The sequence below is a fragment of the Spea bombifrons genome, chromosome 9 (genome assembly GCF_027358695.1).
Source record: "Spea bombifrons isolate aSpeBom1 chromosome 9, aSpeBom1.2.pri, whole genome shotgun sequence".
NCBI lineage: Eukaryota > Metazoa > Chordata > Amphibia > Anura > Pelobatidae > Spea > Spea bombifrons.
The window spans coordinates 40,701,556-40,722,481 of record NC_071095.1 but is presented as its reverse complement, the minus strand read 5'-3'; the positions used below and the strand labels follow the sequence as shown (position 1 = coordinate 40,722,481).

Sequence of the window (20,926 nt, the reverse complement as noted above, 5' to 3'; positions counted from 1 at the left end):
ATGTGAAGAGTGATTTATTTTTCTTTGCCCATTTGGTATTTCTACATTGATTTATGACAAGCAGAGACTGGGCTCTTTTCTTATAGACTAGCTATGAGATTATTGTTTCCCATATGTACTTGGAAGAGTATCTGGCAAGGATGGTAATTGCTGAACACAAGAAGGGGGTTGTATTAAGCTACTGTGTACACATTGCTTTCAATACTTTGCTCTGCTAATTATTGCTGGCTGCTGAGGGAATAATTAAGAATGTTTTTGGTAGAAAGTCAAAAACCGTGTACATTGTGCTCCGTCATCGCTTCTAGTTGATGATGGTGAGCGGTAATAAAAACAGACGCGTTGTTGATCCGTGCCACTCATCCAGTCCCAGACCCTTTCAGAAAAAAAGTCTAAGGCAACACTCTTTGTGACTAAGCTTTTGATCCCCGCTATGACATTGTTATCGCAGAGCAGCTGTAGGGTCTAAAAATGAACTGTTGAGCTATCGATCGGGATGTACTACGTACGTTAAATATTGAGGTAGACTCTTGGAATGTATGTATTGTGCCTCATGTTGAAGTTACCTGGTCCCAAATGGAGAATATCAGGACTTTCCTTTTCTTCTTGCGCTTAAGATGGGAAGCTATGAGCTAGAATAGCCAGCTACTCAAGTGTGTCCTTCTAATATTAAATATGAATGTTGTCCAAGCTTTCAGACTGTCATATGACACCATGGTAGGAACAGACAGTCAGGTCTGTTTGAAGCGGGGGTCGGCACCAACATTTCTCATGGTGGACATATACTGGGTCTGTGGTGGACAATTTATGATGGTCTATGGACCTTCACAGGTTTCCTCGGACAGACACTTTGCCTATCCCTGGTCTGAAGATCACAACCCTGGTATCAGAATGACCCATTACCACGTTAGGGCGCATCATGCTGGATGATCATATATGTTATATCTCTCGTAATTTAGTCTAAAATTTGATATATTTGAAGCACAGCCTGTATCTGCGATCAACAACACTAGACTGAAGACTGTTTCCTGCAGATTCTTTTTAATGACATTTGAGTAAGAAAGGAAGGATCTTTACTATTAAAACCCTTGCGTAGGAGTACAGCTTACACCAATTCCTTCATTTCGTTGCTCCAAAATGCACTGGAGTCTGTGTTTGATGGACTCCAATATTTATTTTAGAACATTGGCTGAGGTTACTTTTAAAGAGTTTCATTCTGTTAACATGTTGGATTTCTGGAACGGTCTACCCAGAGGAATGCAAACCTTGCATATAAACATTGTGTCCAAACAGTGCCACAACGACGTGTATTTATTTCTTCTTGCCGTCTTGTTTCATTTCTTGAGCCTCCCATGTCAGGGGGCAAGAAGAAGGATACAGCAGACAAACTACTAGGTTCATTTCCCCTGGACAAGTGACAGTTATCCAGGCATCTAGCCCGGAATCAATGGAAAGTAGTATTGAAACGATTTAGCAGAAATTCCACGTTTTGTTGACCCTGCCGGAGAGCCTGGCTCACTCCACAAAGAATGCGGCAATCTTACAAGACTGTATCAACATGGAATGAAGCTTCTTTTCCTGTTACAAGCGCTACAACTGAAATGTGAAATATAAACCCATCCAAATCTACCGCTATGTGCTATCTATACGTTTGTATCCATATAAAAGTATATTTAATTTCCTTGCGCTGTACTTGATTGCCCCTTTTATGACTTGAGATGCCCTAGACACCTTAATCAAAGCACTTGCATCTCTCCCTTGCCTCTTGACTCTAAAGCACTATAACCACCTATAGTATCTTTTTAAGATGCCTCGCGCTTCGCTGATGTATTCTTTATATGCCAGAATTCCTGCGACTTTGATATTGTCTATTTGTAACTTGCCGGTAGCTGTTGGTTGCCAGGACCTTTGTATTATGGTGGTAATTCTATCGGCCTGTGTACGCTGGTACTTTGGAAGTGATCATGGTCCGGATATCTTGCTTTCTGCCAGTGCTTGACTTGGTTAATGTTGCCCATACTGTGTTTCAGATGACAGCGCCTCGGCTTGCAGCACCATGGAGGTGACGGATCGGATCGCTTCCCTGGAGCAACGTGTGCAGATCCAGGAGGACGAGATCCAGCTGTTGAAGTCGGCTTTGGCTGATGTGGTTCGGCGGCTGAATGTATCTGAAGAGCAGCATGCCATGCAGAACAGAAAAGGACCTACCAAAGGTGAGCAACCATTGTCTTTTTGTATTTTTATTTTAATAAATATTTATAGAACACTCAAATATGTACTATAAGTCTCATATCGAATAATAATGCGCTCAATCTGTTAGCTGACACTCAAGGGGTTAAAGACAGTTATGTAGGAGCCAAAGTACTCCAAAGACTTTCAGCATATACCAGTGCTATGAGCCAACAAAACAAGGTTTTCCTGGGTAAAGCATAAGCTGTTTCTTAATGTAACTAAAACAAAACCACAGCAATTGGCCGGACCTCCAATGGGAGAAAAAAAGCAGACTCTCATCACTCAGAGGGTTAAAACTATTACTCCTACGATTGAATAAAGAACATTTAAAACCAGTGTTCTCTAAGCTGGGATAAGCAAATTCTGCCCCACCAGCTACAGCCTGGTACCTGTCCCATGATGTCCCCCCATCCAGCCTCATCTCTTTTGCCGTGTGTCTTAATACGATTTTGTGATGTGTATGCTACTTTAAAACCCCAAGATGATGGGGGGGCATCAAGCGTTTTTTTTTTTTTTGTTTTGTTTTGGTTTTTTTTTTATTCCAATTTTTTTTTAATATTTTATATACATTAAAGCCACCTGCCATGCTTTTCTATACTATAAGGTATTTGTTTTGTGACTCAATGCAGAACCCAGCGTCCGGATGCTGGTGTGCGTTTCTCTGAAATATATTAGTTACATTTTCTTCACTGATCCATGAAACAGAGGTATTTGGGTATGGCTGCACCTCTAGGAATATTATGGGGGTTTATGTTGATTGTTTTTTCTATTGCTAGTGGTTTTTGTTCTGAAATGCAATTAAGTAAGGGTCCTCCTCAGCTTTTATCAAATTGTTAGGCGATACAGTGCTTGTTAGGACATGTTTACCCATTACAGCTCTGCAGAATATGTTGGCGTTATATAAATCAACGAGATAGTAGTAATAAGGATATAATAATTAACCTCCAGATCAAAGCATGCATAAAAAGTCAGATGTCGGCAGGCATTGTAGCGCTACTGGCTCAGGTAAGCGACCCGAGAAACCTTGCGTGGATACTAAAACGCTTGACGTTTTGCTGTGATTTTAACACATGGATGCAGTGATTTGGAACAAAAGTGTCTTCTTGCGATTATGTGCTTGAGCGGAGCTTGTTTAATGTCTTTTCAGAAAAAGTATTTTAAGATCTTTAGATGATAAACTAGTATAAATCCCACTCCAAAGTTTTCAAACTGGCCTTCTCACCATATCGACCGATGGAATGGTCCAAACGCGATGAACCTTCTATAAGTGGTTGTGGTAACGGGACCCCCCATGGATCCATGAACAACGGGAAAATGCCTCTGTGGGGTATTTGCAGCCGTGACTATATTGTCCGTGACCTCTAGATCTGAACTTAAATTAAGTTCCTCCTAGAAAAACCTTGATACTTTTATGGCCAGGGTATAATTAGAACTCAAAGGAGCATGTGTCACAGATGGGTTTTAGAGTAAATAAAATAATTAGTTAAAACAATCTGTGATTCTTGTTTCACTGTCTTTGTCATCTTCCTGGAGATATTTAGTTTAAATGTCCTCCTTGTGGAAGCTGAGATATGGGGGTCGGGGTCCGTGTGTCTTAGTTCCCTGTCCTAAAGAGCTCTCAATTCTCTTCACCCATCCTTAAAAAAGGGAACCAAACCAATAATGAAGAGCCAGCAACTTATTGGCGCAGAGATATTAATGGGGAAGAATAGAAGGAAGGAGCATGGACAACGTTGGTTTTTAATATTGTGTATTTTAGTCTGATCACGTCCCCTTTTTGAGGGAACGTGATCAGTTGCATCCTTGGGGTTGGGTAGCAATAATCGTAAATGATTATGAAACTTATTTTTCCAGGTTGCTTATTTTTATATGGGTAGGAAATATAGCATCTATCCGAAGATCTGAGTTATGGAAACATTTTAATATAATTTTGAGATAAAAGGTCTTTAAGTTTTCTGAAACAGTAACTTTTGCCATCTTGCATGTTACTAATAATAGACATTTTACATTGAAATATTATATAAATATATACTCTATGTATCCTGCCTGTATTTACTGTAGAAATTAACTTTTTATTTTTCATATTTGTTTTTATGCAGCAAGACCTCTTGGCCAAACTTTGCCTCTGAGAAATGCTGTTAACAGTGACGCAATCTTACCAAAGAAGCCAACTGGATCTCTCCCATCACCATCTGGGACCAGGAAAGATATTGTTCCACTGGCATCCAAAGGGTAAGCTCGCTGGAGCAGGAACCAGGAGCACTTAGGCTATACCTTAAAAACCTGGTGTGTGCGGCAATGTATTTAAAGGAGGTGCTGATGTATGCTTGACCCAGGGCAATATCTCTAGCCACATCATATCCCAGCATTCCGCTTCTAAAGGTCATGCTGCATGAGAAAGAGATACCATGGAGGTCTGTGCTGGGTAAGCATGGAGCTTTGTAAGGTAAATGGATCTATTGAGTTGGGGCCCATTGGGGAGCCCAATCATCCATGATGTTCTCCTGGTAAAGTGGGTTGGGGCTGACCCTGTCCAAACTAGGGGCCAGAAGACTTCTCTGGTATTTGTGTTGTGTTTTATTTTGAATCCTTTTTAGCTTGTATGGTATATGTTGTGTCTTCATGTTTTTAATACTAGATTAAAAAAATCCCCCCCCGCTATGTTTTGTACTTCACGTATTATTGCGTTCTACAAATAACCGCTTCTTCTGCAGACCCACGCTGCCGGACTGTTTTTCTGTCATTTCTGTCGTTTCTTCGTTCTGCACTCATTTGTACTTTTACTTCTTCCTGCCTTCGTTCTGGCTGTAGCAAATCTGTACGTCTCTTGAATGCGTGTAAAATAACTAAAACCGCAATAAGGTAAAGGAACCTCTAATACGTGTTTATTTCTGGACTAAGAACTATAGGCTGTGTTTCCTCTAAGGTTAGCATCCCAGCATGGAAACGGTTAAGCGGACTCTTAGTGGGTGGTTAAGGCATTTTCCGTGCAGTTTTCACTAGCAAATATTCAGATTTCCTACATAGACATAGCCAATTCTGGGATTTAACTGGTGTACTTTATTATGTGTGTACGTGTTGAAACAATTGTCCCATCTATCACTGTAATAACAAAATGCCATTTTTATTTTTAAAAAACTAATTTCAAATGTCGCAATTGGGAATACTTGTAGATATTGGCCCATCTTATTGCAGCTTCTCGTCCCCTGTCCTAGTTGAGAAACTGTAAATGTCATTTCAACCAACAGAAAAGTCAAAATGAAGTTTACATTTATATGATTTTACATTTATGAATGACATAGTAGTTTAAATGCAGCTCCTGTTTCAGGAATTGCTTCTTTTGGTCCGTTTAAAAAAAAAAAAAAAAAAAAAAAAAAAAGTGAATTACTTGAATGCCAAAATGCTTAAATACCAGCTTTTATCATGATTCTATTTTATAGACAAACCATCGTAGATCATGTTTCTGTTATAGTGACTGTTTCTTATTTGTGTTCCGTTAAGGCTAGATGGCCAATATTAGTCTCTTACAATCTGCATCCATTTACTGAAATATTATAATAGCCACTGGTTTGAACTGCATGCAGTTAAGCCCCTTGGTATCCTAGAATACCCATGGAGGAGGAGGGCTTGATCGATGGATCAACAGCAAGTATCAATGATTTTTATCTGAAGTTCATTTTCCTTGCATTTTAGCAATGTTAAGAGAACCAATTCTACAGAACGGCTCTCTCCTGGAGGCCGGAGAGAAATCCCTGGAGATGCCAAAGGCAGCAGGAATCGGGCCGGTTCCACTAGCAGCTCATCCAGCAGCAAAAAGAACACCGAGAGGTAGGATGAGACGGTCCATAAAATCTAATGTGCGCATACACAGGTCAATGGGGTGACGTCTCATCTTTCTTACCGCTGACAGGCCGTGCCACCAGTGCCGTGAAATAAAAGCGCATTGAAAGCTGAAGCCTATCTCTAGAGCACCATAGACTCGCGGAATGTACAGTAACTGCTCACTTTCCAGCATTAATGAATTAGTGTTCTGGAAAAAGCAGAGTTTGACTATATCGATAATCAAATATAGGTATGAATACATTAATAAGTGGCACTTATTTGATATGGAATTGTAATAGACCTGAAATAACAATAGTATTCAGATTATGCCGGCTAATTACTGAAGCCTTAACCACAATACTTTGCTGTTGACGGATGTCTAAGGAACATACTGTAGCTAAGCTACACCCAGATGTATATTTAGTCTGGAATTTTGGTCAACTTCGGTTAGAACTTCCGGGAATTTTATTTATACCCGTATTTTTTAAACAACGCAGTTTGTTTCCAAGCATCTTCCTACACAAGCCTCTCCCTTGGTGTCATGCACATCGCGTGCCGTATAATCAGGAAATAAGCAATCCTCTTGTTTAGATAACCCGGCTCCAGATGTATGAACGGCTAGAATTGTATCATGCGTGTTACAAGGCAAGTCTGAAACACGCAGGCTGCCGTTTCCTCCCGGTTACGGTTTACATGGAAGTTTACTTCTAGATTCTCTGTGCACCAAGGGGTCTAGAAAAAAGCTTTTCATGTCAGAGTAGTTTTTTTTGCTGCATTTGAAGACTTATCAATCACCACCCAAATCAATTTCAATGTAATGGCTACCCTCCATGCTAGCCCGTCGTCGTGTTGGACAGGAGCCAGCGTTGTTCGCTTCTAGTGTACGCAGGAAAGCACTAGACCTGCTGGTACTGCCTGCCGGTGTGCATGCAGAATGCATCAGGAAGTGAAATGCTCTTAGGTGGAATTCCTCTTGTTTAGAGATAAGATCAGGATCATTGACACAAACAAAATCTACTTTACTGATCACAAAATAAATCCAGGCTTCATTTAGTGTTTATGAAATACAGAGATTCGGGTGGGGTCTTGAAATACTTGAATGTTGCCTTTTCCCTGTGCAATGGTTTTGCTGGACTGTAATGGTGAATGTTCAGTTTTTACACTATTTTCTTTTGTTTTTCAGCAAGCCTAAGGAGCCCATGTTTAGCGCTGGTGAGTCCTTTCATGTTAATTCACGTGAATAAGATCTACGCAAGATCTATTTTAGCTATTCCCAACATACGCCAAAAGCCAGGATTTTATAAAAGCATATATGTTCACTTTTTCCCAGTCAATCTCATGTATTGGGAAGGTTATCCCCCAACAGTAAGCGACCTGTTATTTTATGCCCTGTATAATTTTAAATATTCATGTTCCAGTTAACATGGGTCTTTACTTTACCCAGTCAAGTATATGGAGGTTACTTGGCACCAGCATGTGAATGTTCTTTACCTTGTGGGCCAGCAGACTTATTGTGCATCTTTTCTTCAAACCAGATCCACTGTCCATTAAAGATGGAGAACAAAACCCCTTAATGTTCCACTTTACTTATTGACAAACTGCTATAATTTGGGGTATTAATGGTATTCTGTTTAACGCTTTACTTAATATTGAGTATTTGAGAGTTATGAAAGCTATTGGAACATCCCGCCTGATACTTTTTTAAGAGTGTCAGTAGTGTGCGAAGAGGGTTCGTTTTGGAGCTGACGTTATAGCCCATGATAAGGTTCTTCCTGGATAAAGCTGTTAAGTCCAGTTACAGATTTGCCTGCTGCCCCCTACACTGCTGCCAGGATCCTGGAGGTAGAATAGTTGGGTGCGCTGTTCACGGTAATCTGAGAGCTACATGACTTTAAACTTTATTTTCTCTCTCCAAATCATAATGGAGGTGCTGGCCAAATCGCTCTTTAGAAACGTGGGAGGAAGGGGGTAATTAAGAAATAGGTTTGGAACAAGATGTAGGGATTAGCGGCCTCTCTGCCGCTTCTGGCCGTATCATTTACTTGCTGTGTGGTGCTTAAACCATGGGAGAGCTGAGATCAGCGGCTCAAATTACAAATGGGTTTCTGTAACCAGAGAACATGCAGAGACCCTGTTGTGAAGAGTGTGCCACAAATAAATACTTCCTTACACAGCGTGCAGGCTGTTACTGTAGATATGGGGGAGCAAATAACCGTAACACAAAACCATCGTCACAGATATATATATGGAATTTGGAAGCGTGTAAGGTGCATTATTTTTATCTGGCTGAAAGACACTGTTTTACACTGTACTTCCTGCTTAGTCTTGCCACTTCCTGCTCAGCAGGTTTCTGATGATGCACACCAAAATTGCTTCCCCCAGCTTTCTGAAAAAACTATCTTGTTGGGAAAAGAAAATGTGTCTGTCAGTATGTTGTGACTGTTACAAAAACAAGAATCTTTAGACATTGTTCTTTCCAAATTCTACATAATATTCATAGCAAACGGTTCTTGCCAAGTCGATGTCCGGTTTTGTCCGATATCTCCTTCCTGGGTTTGTGAAATCACTAGCTGGTCCTTTAAGCGTTGCAGTAAATACTTCTTTACCAAGAATTTTCTTTCTGTCTCTGTAATTACAAGGGAAGCGGCGTGTGACACACTGCAAAGGTAGGAATAACTTGTCAAAACTCACAGGCGCTCTGAGCAACGCCATTGCCAAGGTGATAGAGGTTAATTAAAAGGACTTGGAGGCATCTAGTAATCTAAACCGAGCTTAGTAAATAAATTCAGGGATTCATAACCAGATCCAAGTTTAGAGAAACAAGTACAGATTAATTGGCTGTCTCCCACATGTCTCTCATTGAGGGAGAGAGTGCTTCTGTACGTGGAATCCCGTCTATTGCATAGACATCCGTTTCTCATTAATTAGTCCGTGTAATCTTGGCAAATAAGGGCCAGTATTTGCTCAGTGAGCCGAACGTGAGAAAAAATGCCGGAGAGATGGCTTCCTAATCTTAGTGGGTAGCGCAATTTGTAGATCCCTTGTAGAGTTTGCTTTGCCACTGAGAGTCTGTTGTATTTTTTTTAAATTCTAACATAGGTACGGACAACATTTTGAAATGTTCTAACGTGTTTCACCGCAGATCTGTGCTATGAGGAGCATTTCATGTTTAACAAAGTTGAGAGGCTTTAATATTCTGAAATCACCAATTCTGTTAAAAACGTTGGATGCTTTTGGGACGTATTTTGGCTGCTTTATTGATCAATAGTATGGTATTAATGATAGACCATATACACAATCGTACCGCCTGTTAAGGCTAAAGCCCCACACAGACTCGTTCCGTTACCAGTTTACTCCTCAAAGATAACGGAATGCAGCACTTTGAAGTTAGCAAATTAGATAATGATCTTTTTGTGGAGACCGTAAATTAGATGAAGCAGCTGTCTAGAGCTTTTCAAGTGAATCGCTAATCCTGATCAGTTTTTTTCTTTGAACATTTACCAAAAGATTAAATTTAAAGGACAGCCCGATGCTTTACCAATTTCTGTTATTACTAGAAAACAATCGGTTATTAAATTATAGTTAATACCCACCTCCTGTTTTTGAGCCTTTTATATGTTTGCAGGAGGCAGTAAGTTCAAGTGTTATCTATCTGACTGGAAGCATGGAAAGGCCGTTGGTTGTCTCAGTCCTGGTGTGTGGTCCATGGGACATCGTTCTGCACATTCTGTGGGACTACATAGGGTGGTCACGTTAGAACCAATCATACGAGCCATATTTATCTGGTAATGCTCCAAGGGGGTCCATGGCTGTTAATTCCCTGGAAAAGTATCCTCTTTGCTCAGTTGTCCATGATTGAGTGTAGTTGGCTCAACGGAGATCAGCTAAAAAGAAGCTGCGGCCAAATTCTTATTGGCATTCTTTCATACGGTGACAATCCATGCCATTGTACTGCTGTTCCAGAATATATGCTATTGTTAGCTGCCAAAGTGGCCCGGAGTTTCCTGGTGAACATTAACGTTTTTGGGATTTTACTTATGAGTTGGTGAAGAATGGCCCTTTGGTCGGGTCATGGGATATTTAGGTTCTTAAAGGATTGGTAAACATGAAATGCTTTCACTAAACACTGATTCTTCAGAATGTAGCACCAAGACTTGCATAATTATATTGTTTTAGCTTTAGCCGCTGCTTGTCTGCTTTGAAGCCTTTCTAATGCTACCAATTAGAATTGTTAGTATCCATTTAGACGGATATTGCCCTTGATCAACCTTCCTTTTTTATGTAGTTGTTCTCCCCTTGCTAATCAACCCTCTGATTGCTGTCTGGTGCTAGACACAATTGCATTTAAAGGGTTGACCAATACGTCTTGTCCCCCACCCATCTCTCTCTCTCTCACTCTTTGGTCATGTAGCTGCCAAAAACCTATTCTTTCTTTTTTTTTTTTTTTTCTTTCCACACGGCATCCGGACATCTAATAAAATTTTTCCTTTAATAGTTTGCCATGACGGTTTTAGTTTGCAAGAAAGAGTGCAATAAATCACACGCTAACGATATTTCCTCCATCGAGACTAACCAATTAAGAAGTGGACTTTGCCATTGGCAATATGGCGGCATAGCCGGTCTGCAGTTACCGTAGAGAGAGAGAGCGAGAGTTTCAGTAGTACACGTGAGACCGTGATTCAGCGACGCCTATCTCCCTATAGTGAATGCCAATTTATTATCGACCCCTTTAACATGTTCTTTGTTCCCTTCCATTTTTTTTTTTTTTATCTTATGGCCGCCCATCCACTTTTTATGTAGTTACTGTGCAGATATTACTGGCTTCCCAGCTGTCTGATCACTATAAGAACAAGGCTGAATTATCTGAGCAGCTTTCAGAGGCGTTGGAGTCATCCCTTTCTGAATACGGACAGTTGCTTTCAAGCGCTCCAAAGATTTTGTCTTTGCCCCTGCCCAAAAGCCCCAGTCAAAGCAATTTGCCCATCCCAAGATCACCTAGTTTCAAAAGCCCCAGGTCTCCCAGTGGTTACTTTCAGCTTTGCTATTAACTGCGATGTTTCCTTGTATCATTCTTTGCATGGCAAGTAACAGCTTGAATGTGTGTTTAGTAGATGATTTTTTTTTTCATTTACTATTTTGAGGGCTATTTGTTTCAATAAATTACATTTCCTGTGTCTTTAAAATATTTTTTTTTTGAAAATTTTCCTATTTAGTCTACATTTATTTTAGCGCTCGCAGTTTTGAACCGCATGTAAATGAGTGTTAGTGCTCTTATATGCATTTGAACTTAAAAATGTTCTCCTTGTTGAGTTATATGTGCATGTTAATTACAATAAATGTTATTAAAAATTTTCAGCGTGTCCTGTGTTTTTTATTTTTTATTTTCTTGTTTTATTTTTGTAAATGACCTTAATTAGAGGTAACAAATAAATATATAGTTTTATTTGGTAACATGATATAAAACGGCATCTTCTCTGCCTGCTTTTTCTAGAGGAAGGTTACGTGAAAATGTTTTTGCGAGGACGCCCTGTTACCATGCATATGCCCAAAGACAACATTGAGTCGTACAATTTGGAAGCAAAGACTGAACTTCCGTCCAAGAGACTTAAACTTGAATGGGTGTATCCTTTTTATAAAAACCCTCGTCGTAGCGGCTTTGGACACTTATTTGTATCTGAAACGGGTCAGGGTGAATTACACCAAAATATTTTAGGACTGCAAAAACATTTTGCTCGTTAAATTGCCAATATTGAAACTACACTGAAAATGTTTTGGTGTGATTTACACCACTAGCATTCAAAAGTTTGGGGTCACTTAGAAATGTCCTCTTTTAATAAAGAAACCCCCCCCCCCATTAAAATAACATGAAATGGATCAGAAATCCAGCGCTGACGGGGTTACTGTTGTAAATGACTATTGTAGCTGGAAATGGCTGGTTTAATGGAATATAGTCGTATAGAGGCCCTTTATCACTCCCATCTCTCCTGTGTTCGAATGTCACGTTGTGTCCGCTGATCCGAGTTTACGTTTAAAAGGCCAATCGATCATTGGAACACCCTCTTGCAATTATGTTAAACAGCCTCCAAATTCCTTGTTTTCTCTGAAAACGGCTAAGTGACCCCAAACTTTGAAATGGTTCTGTGTGTGTTTACGTATGTATGTAATCTGTTATCTTGACCCAATCTAATCGATAAAGAACTTGATTCTTTATCAAAGAATGTCTTGGTCTTAATCACAGTCTGAGACCAATGAAAGTCTGTTGAGGATCGGACCTTATTGGCATTGCCATAAAGAATCAACTCAGTGTGGTGTTTGATGCTTTGGGTGACTTTTGCTGCTCAAATGACAGCAATGGCAGCCTCCAGGTTGGAGTTTATCGGAGGAAAATGATTTTTGTCAATGCCGACCTACGTTACTGTGTACAGCCAAGAGGTTTATTCTCATGGAGAGAAATATTTATTCAGTGGACGCTGGTTTGGTTTTGCATCTGCATGTAGAAGTCCTGCGAAGTCAGAAGGGGTCTGTGTTCATGATGGGTGCTGCTGGGCGGTTTACTTTTCAAGTGACTATTATTCTTTTTAGAAAGGGCCGGCTCAAACTCGAAGTCATCCAGAAGCTGTGTCTATTCCGACTACAAGTGGAATCCGTGCAGTGTACTGGAACCATTGATTATCTAAGTCAATAACCATTAACAAGTTACTTCCTTTAAAGCCAGTAATACAGCTTATTAGCTATAGGTAGGCTAATACTTTTATGGAGCTTGTTTTCTTGAATGATATTTGTGCTCCATGGTTATTTGGCATAGTGTGTGTGTGTGTGTGCGAGCGCGCATTGTCCTCTGGTGAAGCAAACCCTTCAATCATTCCATACATAAAACTACAAATTAACCAGAACAATTCTTACTGAAATCAGGAGTGGTGGGTTGGTGATATAAGTGTAGTGGAAATGTTATTCATTGTGGAAATGCTCAGTAATATAGTTGAAATATTTAGTCCCGTATTCCTAACGGTAAAGCAGGGGAAAGTTGAGCAGCTTCTGTCAATGTCATGAAAATTGCGGTGTAGATTTAATTTGAAGAAATGTGTAACTTGTAAAGTTACATTGAGTTTGTCCTTCTGTGTTGAATGACCGTTGCGCCAGTCTTTTCCTTGACCTTCTTATCAGCTATGGCTACCGGGGTCGGGACTGTCGCAGCAACCTCTACCTTCTGCCTACTGGGGAAACTGTATATTTCATAGCGTCTGTAGTCGTTTTGTACAACGTAGAAGAACAGCTACAGAGACACTACACTGGTCACAACGATGACGTCAAGTGGTAAGTCCTTGCGTCTTGTTGCCGTTGTTCATCTTTTTGTCATGTTTTAATGTGTTTTGTACGTAGCATAAAACAACCTTAAGGTCGCTTTTCAATTTTATTATAGCTTGCGTTGTCTTCGAGCATCTTATTTAAACAAAACCCCAGTTTCCAGGTCCGTCTCTCATTAGTGAGGTCGACAACTGAAGCTCTTGGAGATTTCTGCTCCCAAGAGGAGTCGTAGCCTCGTTTAGCATGTTTGTTGGATTCGCTTGATTTTTTTGGTTATGTCTGACAACTCCTGGAAACTGTAGTTTAGATACTTAATCCAGAGGTCAGCAGGGCTGTGATTTGGGGAATGTGATGCGTCTTTGGAACAAGCTACTGCTACCGAGTATTCAAGCGTTACTGGAAACCACAGAGGACGTTATACGCTTTTTATTCACACTCCTAATAGTGCACACTCAATAAGTGTGTCTTAAGCACTTATGTTGTGAGTCTTCTAAAGCCCAGTTTCCTGGAAGGGTCTAACCTTTTATTTTTATGTATTTTGTTGGGTATCTGACACTGGCAACAATGTAACCCCCTGATGTCAGATGCCAGACGGACTCCTAACACGCTAGCTTTCTAGGGCTTTGTATTTCTGATAGCCTCTCTGAGTTGGGTATGAATTATTTATTGTCATTCTGAGGTCTGCATATGTTTCTCTTGCAGCCTTGCGGTCCATCCTGATAAAATTACTATAGCAACAGGTCAGGTTGCCGGGACGTCGAAGGATGGCAAAGTAAGTGATCCTTCCTATACTAAACTGTGAATAAATCATCCTCCAACAGAACTTTTGACATCCTCTAGATCTCCAATGTATTGTGAAGGCTATGAGTGAGCCAGCTATACTCTGAATGATTGAAGCGTTACCCACCTTAGTGCATTAGAGTAGCGTTATTTAGTAGCTGGAGAAGCTCTCATACCGGTCACACATTAGTGTTAGTGATAATGTTTCCAGTACTAGGCAAGCCCAGCATTAATATATTTAAATGTTATTGGAGCTTGTTTTACTCAATGCCAGTATACTTGAGTTGTTCTGCTAGTGAGCCAATATCCTGTAGTGACCTCTCTGTATTGTTATTATTATTTATTATTATTATTACTATTATTACTGTATTATGACTCTTATCCCCTATCACTTTAGCTTTATGGCTCTCCCTAGTGGTATGTCATTGTACTTGATCAGGCTGAGATTTGTTCACTGCGTTCTCTTGTGTCGTTTCATATTCCACACACTTGGTGCTTCACGAAGTAATATGAACCCTAAAATGGTTAATTACCTTACCTGAGATAAACAAGCTTTTCTTGTTTTTCAGCAATTGCCACCACATGTCCGTGTCTGGGATTCCGTGACGCTGAATACGTTACATGTCATCGGAATGGGCTTTTTTGACCGTGCTGTCACCTGTGTTGCATTTTCTAAATCTGTAAGTATTATGGCTTACCCAACATTGACTTAAGTGTGAAACGCGTCGCCTGCTCTCTGACTGCCTGCTTACTAAACCTGATTAACCTGATTTTGGGCTTTACAGGAGAGGTTTTTATGTATGTATCGATCTCGGCTTCCAGTCATTAAATCTGGCTATTGATTAACTAATAAAGGAAACATCCTACTAGTCAGTCTTAGCCAGAGAAAGTTTTAGCCAGAGAAATATTTACATAACAAGTAAATGCATCCATTACCTAGCCAGAGGAAAATGGTTAGAATGCGGATATAAATACTGGGAAAAAGTAGTAGTCGGTGATTAAAGGGTACAAAAAGAACTAGATTTTGCAGCCTTAACAGAATTAGAATAATTAGATAATGGGATAAATAAAACTGTGACTCATTTACCCAATTAAATTTAAGATCAACCACATCTAATATTCACAAATTATAGCAACTTTAGGGAGCTTTGGCGAGTTGCGTTTCCCTTTCAGCCAAATTGCTGAATCTAGTACTCACTGGCAATTTCCTTATCGCTCAGATTATAGCAAGACATGTGCATTAAAAATGTATTGTTTTATCTGGGCTCTATAGTGGAGTTTGATTGACGTATATACATTTAAACCCTGGAGCGTACTGATTCTGTATGACGGCGGCTATTGTCCTGTACTACACATGGGGTACTAAACAGTGAGAGAATAAAATAACGGATCCACGTGATTTGGGAGCGCGCTGTATTGTAATATTATAAACGGTCATCGGGTTCTATTTGTGATTCTGGTTTCTCTCCTTTGGGTAGAATGGCGGTGGTAACCTGTGCTCTGTGGATGATTCCAATGACCATGTGCTCTCCGTGTGGGACTGGCAGAAGGAGGAGAAGCTGGCTGATGTTAAGGTAACCTCAGAATACCGGTGATCTTCTGTACCGGTGTACGGTTTCTCATCATCAAAGCTTTTTGGCCGAACAGTTCATTGTTAAAGGGACTTGACGTAATGTGTTGGTTAGTTTAAGCTCGAAACCAGTAATGTAAATGTAGGTAACCTTCCACAATCATCAAACATTCAGGGCTGTAGGACCTTTGTGTAACACAGCACAGTGTGTTTGTGTGTATATGTGTGTGTGTGTGTATATATATATATATATATTTGTTTTTTGTTTTTTTTATATATATATTACGCTATATAAAATAAATGCTGTGCCTGTATTCTTTCTGCTAACTTTCAAGCTACATGCTACCATTTTTTATTTGATATAGAAATGTTTTATTGTAGAGCCTTTGTTACTTATATATTATATATGTTACAGATGTATATTATTTCCCTTTCCAGTGCTCAAATGAAGCTGTGTTTGGGGCAGACTTTCATCCAACTGACACAAACATTATAGTAACATGTGGGAAGTCCCATCTCTACTTCTGGACGTTAGAAGGAAATTCTTTGATTAAGAAACAAGGGTTGTTTGAGGTATGATGGACTCTGAATTAGGGCTTCCCAAAAGTTACGTAATATTTGAAACCTAGGTAAGGTTACCATTATTTACTCGCAAAAAATTACATTTAGCTGTCATTTATTTCTGTGTAAAATGAAAATATTATTTCCCCCGGTAGATAATTGTATCAGTGACCAATTGAGCAAGTGAGATTTGCAGACATTTGGTTCATTAAAAAAGGGGTATACATATGTTTAATATTTTTGAGTTCTAGGATTTGTCAGTATCCTGCTTTTTGTCATATTTGTTTTTGTATGATGTTCAATAGATCAATACCACCTAAAATAAATAATTTTAGAATCTGCCGGCACCATATAAATAAATGTATTGTAATGTAAAATTCTTTAGTCAAGTAACATTTTGTCTCATTCTTATTTTTTATTTACAAGTTTCTTAAATGTTTATAATAAAACCTTCCGAAAATTATAAAATAAGGTTTATTGTATTAACATGCTGGACTGTGCTATCTATGGTTGCTACAATTTACTCTCCATATGAAACAAATGTTTGTACCTTCTTGCTTGTGTTTTAGAAACAAGAAAAGCCCAAATTTGTGCTGTGTGTGACCTTTTCCGAGAACGGGGATACAATTACAGGAGACTCGAGTGGAAATCTCCTGGTCTGGGGAAAAGGTAAAACCGGATATATAGATTTAGATATATAATGAATATTGTTTACCGCGCATTCCCTGTAATATTTTGCTTTTCCCTGTATCTTAATATACTGACATTTACATTTATCTTTCAATTTATTCTATGTATCTCTTTAATGATTTAAGGATGGAATTAAGTAAACTTTGGGTTGATTAAAGGAAAACAAAAAATATATAGTGTAAGTCAGTGTGAAGTAAAACGTTAAATACCTAATAAATATATTTTGGTTTCTAGAAACCCAATTTTTGCAGGTACTTGTTTGTATGCATTTTCTTAAACATTTGCTTCTACAATTTTTGTGTGTTAAACAAGGTGAAATAGCGACTCCTGCCGCATAACACTGCTCTTACTGAGGCATATGCTGGCGTCCAGTAATGCCAGTCCCCCCCCATATTAACTCTTTGTATGTTGCAGGTACCAATCGGATAAGTCATGCTATCCAAGGAGCCCATGAAGGGGGTATTTTTGCACTGTGTATGCAGAGAGATGGAACGCTGGTGTCTGGAGGGAAAGATCGCAAACTCATATCTTGGGATGGAAATTATCAAAAACTTAGAATAGCTGAGGTATGATTCTTAGCGGTATTCAGGGATACTTGGCATCAGGGGGCATAAAAATTTACCTAAATATACCACAACTTACCTTTGGGTGTTAAGCATGGGGGTTACTTGAGTGTCGTCGGTGCTTATCTATCTCTTGTTTTTCTGGCTATGTCATGCTTATTCTTTTCTTTAGATTCCAGATCAGTTTGGTCCAGTACGGACAGTTGCAGAAGGAAAAGGTGATGTTGTGCTGATTGGTACAACCAGAAATTTTGTTCTTCAGGGTACTTTATCTGGCGACTTCCACACAATTACCCAGGTATGTGGAGAAAGCTGGTTGTCTGGACCTGGATCCTCCTCTCCGGCAGCCTCAGCTGCTAATGGCACTTCCTCTGGGTGCTCCACCGTAGAAGCCCCAGCGGAAGTGCTGGCAGCAGCGGAGGCTGTCTGTGCCATGGAGTATACTTTTATAGTAACTTGTGAGACACACAATCCCCGTTCCCCCATCTCACAGTTTACTCTCTGCTTCTCGTTTATGTAGGGTCATACAGATGAACTATGGGGACTTGCTGCACATTCGCTAAAACCTCAGTTCCTGACGTGTGGCCATGACAAGCAAATTACGTTATGGGACGCCACCAGTCACCGTCCCATCTGGAGCAAGATCATAGAGGTAGGTGCTGAAGAAGGACTGGCATAATAGCCCTGTAGTAGTAGTAGTAGTAGTAGTAGTAGTAGTAGTAGTAGTAGTAGTAGACATAGACTTAATTCGGCAAAGTACAGACATGTGCAATTTCACATTGCTACAAAATAACTAATTGATGGCTACAAAAACAAAATTCACAGAGGGTGCCTGGGTTTCTGATGCACTCTGGTAGTATTTCTTTGGTATTGGGTGGTGTTCATGCTTTCTTTGAATGCCCTTGAGGGCGTTACAAATGATTTTTTTTTTCATGGTGGGTACTCTAGACGTTACCTTCCCTCCAGAAGCGTTAACTGACGCCTTCCATTTAGCAAAATGCTTTGTAACTAAGGGAAGGTGTTCATGGTGTAAGTTAGAAATGTCATCAGAGAATTAGTCTTCTTTACGTTTCCAGCTAGTGACTCAAGGGTTGGATCCATCTTGGAATATATATATAATACACTATATTCTGTGTTCCTGTATCCTTGAGTGTATAATGTATAGTTTTTCCATGCTGTAAAACCCACCCCTTTAAAAATAAATGTTCAGCTTCGCATGGTTGTCAATCTGCATATCTAAAATGGGTCAACTACAAGCCTCTTAATTATGAAGACATTTAGAGAATGGAAAAACCCCTCACAGCACACAATTCTTTGATATGCAGAACTGTTTCATCTTCCGATTCTCTTAAGGATATCTCGAGACTCTGTTTAAATTCCCTTTGAGATGTTCTGATCTCATCTCCTTCCTTCTCGAAGCATAATGCTGCTTCATAATAAATGCAGTACCGAGTGTCAGCGGATTCAAGCGTTTGATTTGGCAAAAGAAGGGGGTCCTTTTTAGGGGGAAAAAGATGAAAGCTATATAGATAGATATATAACGTAACAATGAGAAAAAATAAGTTTGAGGTGCCTAGACAAATGAAGCTAAACTGCTGGACCCCACAAAAGCAACATGCAATCGCAGAAAAGACACCCCTGAGGTCCCGTAAACTTTTGTTAAGGTTACAAAGTGTTGTGATCATTTTATGCCACGTTGAAGAAGACTTATAGTATGGAGGGCTGAAAGGTGACAGTTCTTCTGTAAATTTTATATTTTTCAGGATCCAGCACAAGCGTGTGGATTCCACCCGACGGGTTCTGTTGTAGCGATAGGAACCCTAACGGGAAGGCAAGTACTTGGGGGGGGGGGCTGGCCTTGCCAAAAAAAAAAAGTGTCCTTTTGAAATCTAATTTTCTGATTTTAAAGTAACATTACACACGAGTGAAAGGGGATCTATCGTTATTATGAGTTCTAGCTTGAGCAGGGTCCTCCTCGCCTTTTTTTATGCAAATCCAAATTATATGATGTGCTATTTGTCGTGTCCTGTTTGCTCGTATGTAAAGCGCTGCAGAATATGATGTAGCTATATAAATAAGTACTTTATAGTTACCATTTTACACCACTTTTATAGCACTGTGCAATATGCAGGTTCATTTAGGTCTTGATTTGGTATAACATTTTTAGGACCTGTTTTTGTAAATCAAATAAAAAATTCAGTGTTTCAACAGTTCCAAACAAGTTGACCCCATTGAACCGGAAATTGCTGGACAGTTTTGCCTGGGCTGAGTAAAATGTCAGTCCTATAAGCAGCTTAAATCACCCAACACTACAACTCCAATGTGGACAACACCACGGATTACTATGTAAAGGGATTTTAAAAAAAAAACTCTCTAGGTTTTCACAGAGAAACTCTGGGTCACAGGAGCAGCTTTGTGGCCCTCCCCACTCCCCGCCCACTTCCCCTCCAATCACAGGCCAGTTTACCTGTATGTGGGGCTAGGGCCGCCTACGGATGTCCGTGGGACCGCCTACCAGCATCCCGAAAAAAGGCAGGGCTCAGTATAGCTGTAACCTAGATGTTGGCAGCTGTGATTATAATACGGTTATAATATGTTATAACGATTCCTCTTCTATGATTCATTTAACGAAGACGTGCTGAGCGGCAGTTTCACCGTATACAGCGACTACATCCAATGCTCTGCTGCAATCAAACTGCTCCTCGTTTTATCGTTAATAGAAAATGAATGAATGAATGAAATGAATTCTTTTTTTCCCGCAGGTGGTTTGTTTTAGACACAGAGACCAAAGATTTGGTGACCGTGCACACGGATGGGAACGAGCAGTTATCTGTCATGTGTTACTCTCCAGGTCTGTGAACTCTTATTCTTCAACGTAATTTCAGAAACTTGTGTTCTGTGCCTTTTTCTTTTATTGGACCTTTTTGTTTTATTGGTGTTTATATGAGAAAAGAAAACAGACATTGCTTTGACCCTTCCGTACTGGTAGCACCAGATAGAAACTGTCGACCTACCAAGGAACCAACAACCTAAAAGGAAAAATAACTTTAAGAAGCAGTTTAAAGATGTTCATGCAACACACGGAACTATAATGGCCTGTAAGCAGGCTTTTTAGGCGACAAGTATATTTCGATAACCAGGATTGAGGAACGGGGGGGGGGGGCTTGTGTAACGTATCTAAACAAACACCGGCTATACATATACGCTCTGCACAATATTTAATTAGGACTGTTCTAATTGGGCCAATACAAGCTTTTGATGGCCAGTGATCTAACGGTTATCGGATAAGACACAATAAATCAAAGGTATGATATAGGAAAGGTAAATTTGGTTTATATGTGTAGAAGTCATTAAAAAGAAATGTACAAATGCCCTACGGTTTTGCTGTGGTTTAAATGTCAACGTA

General features: G+C 39.8%; 1 protein-coding gene across 8 annotated transcripts in view; it reads left to right on the top strand.

Moving 5' to 3' along the window:
• The window catches only part of EML1 (EMAP like 1), a 49,839-nt gene that overhangs the window by 26,265 nt on the left and 2,648 nt on the right, over positions 1-20,926 (top strand). For 2 of the 8 annotated variants that reach the window (XM_053474529.1, XM_053474527.1), the window contains exons 2-20: positions 2,028-2,210; positions 3,178-3,234; positions 4,329-4,461; positions 5,041-5,091; positions 5,923-6,057; positions 7,235-7,263; positions 8,691-8,717; positions 11,543-11,672; positions 13,216-13,365; positions 14,059-14,128; positions 14,706-14,816; positions 15,615-15,710; positions 16,145-16,279; positions 16,837-16,936; positions 17,372-17,523; positions 17,693-17,818; positions 18,041-18,172; positions 19,284-19,351; positions 20,283-20,371. In XM_053474529.1, the coding sequence (XP_053330504.1) occupies positions 2,028-2,210; positions 3,178-3,234; positions 4,329-4,461; positions 5,041-5,091; positions 5,923-6,057; positions 7,235-7,263; positions 8,691-8,717; positions 11,543-11,672; positions 13,216-13,365; positions 14,059-14,128; positions 14,706-14,816; positions 15,615-15,710; positions 16,145-16,279; positions 16,837-16,936; positions 17,372-17,523; positions 17,693-17,818; positions 18,041-18,172; positions 19,284-19,351; positions 20,283-20,371 (1,974 nt within the window). The remainder of the gene's footprint in view (positions 1-2,027; positions 2,211-3,177; positions 3,235-4,328; positions 4,462-5,040; positions 5,092-5,922; positions 6,058-7,234; positions 7,264-8,690; positions 8,718-11,542; positions 11,673-13,215; positions 13,366-14,058; positions 14,129-14,705; positions 14,817-15,614; positions 15,711-16,144; positions 16,280-16,836; positions 16,937-17,371; positions 17,524-17,692; positions 17,819-18,040; positions 18,173-19,283; positions 19,352-20,282; positions 20,372-20,926) is intronic. The other 6 variants (XM_053474528.1, XM_053474532.1, XM_053474531.1 and 3 more) reach the window with 6 other exon arrangements.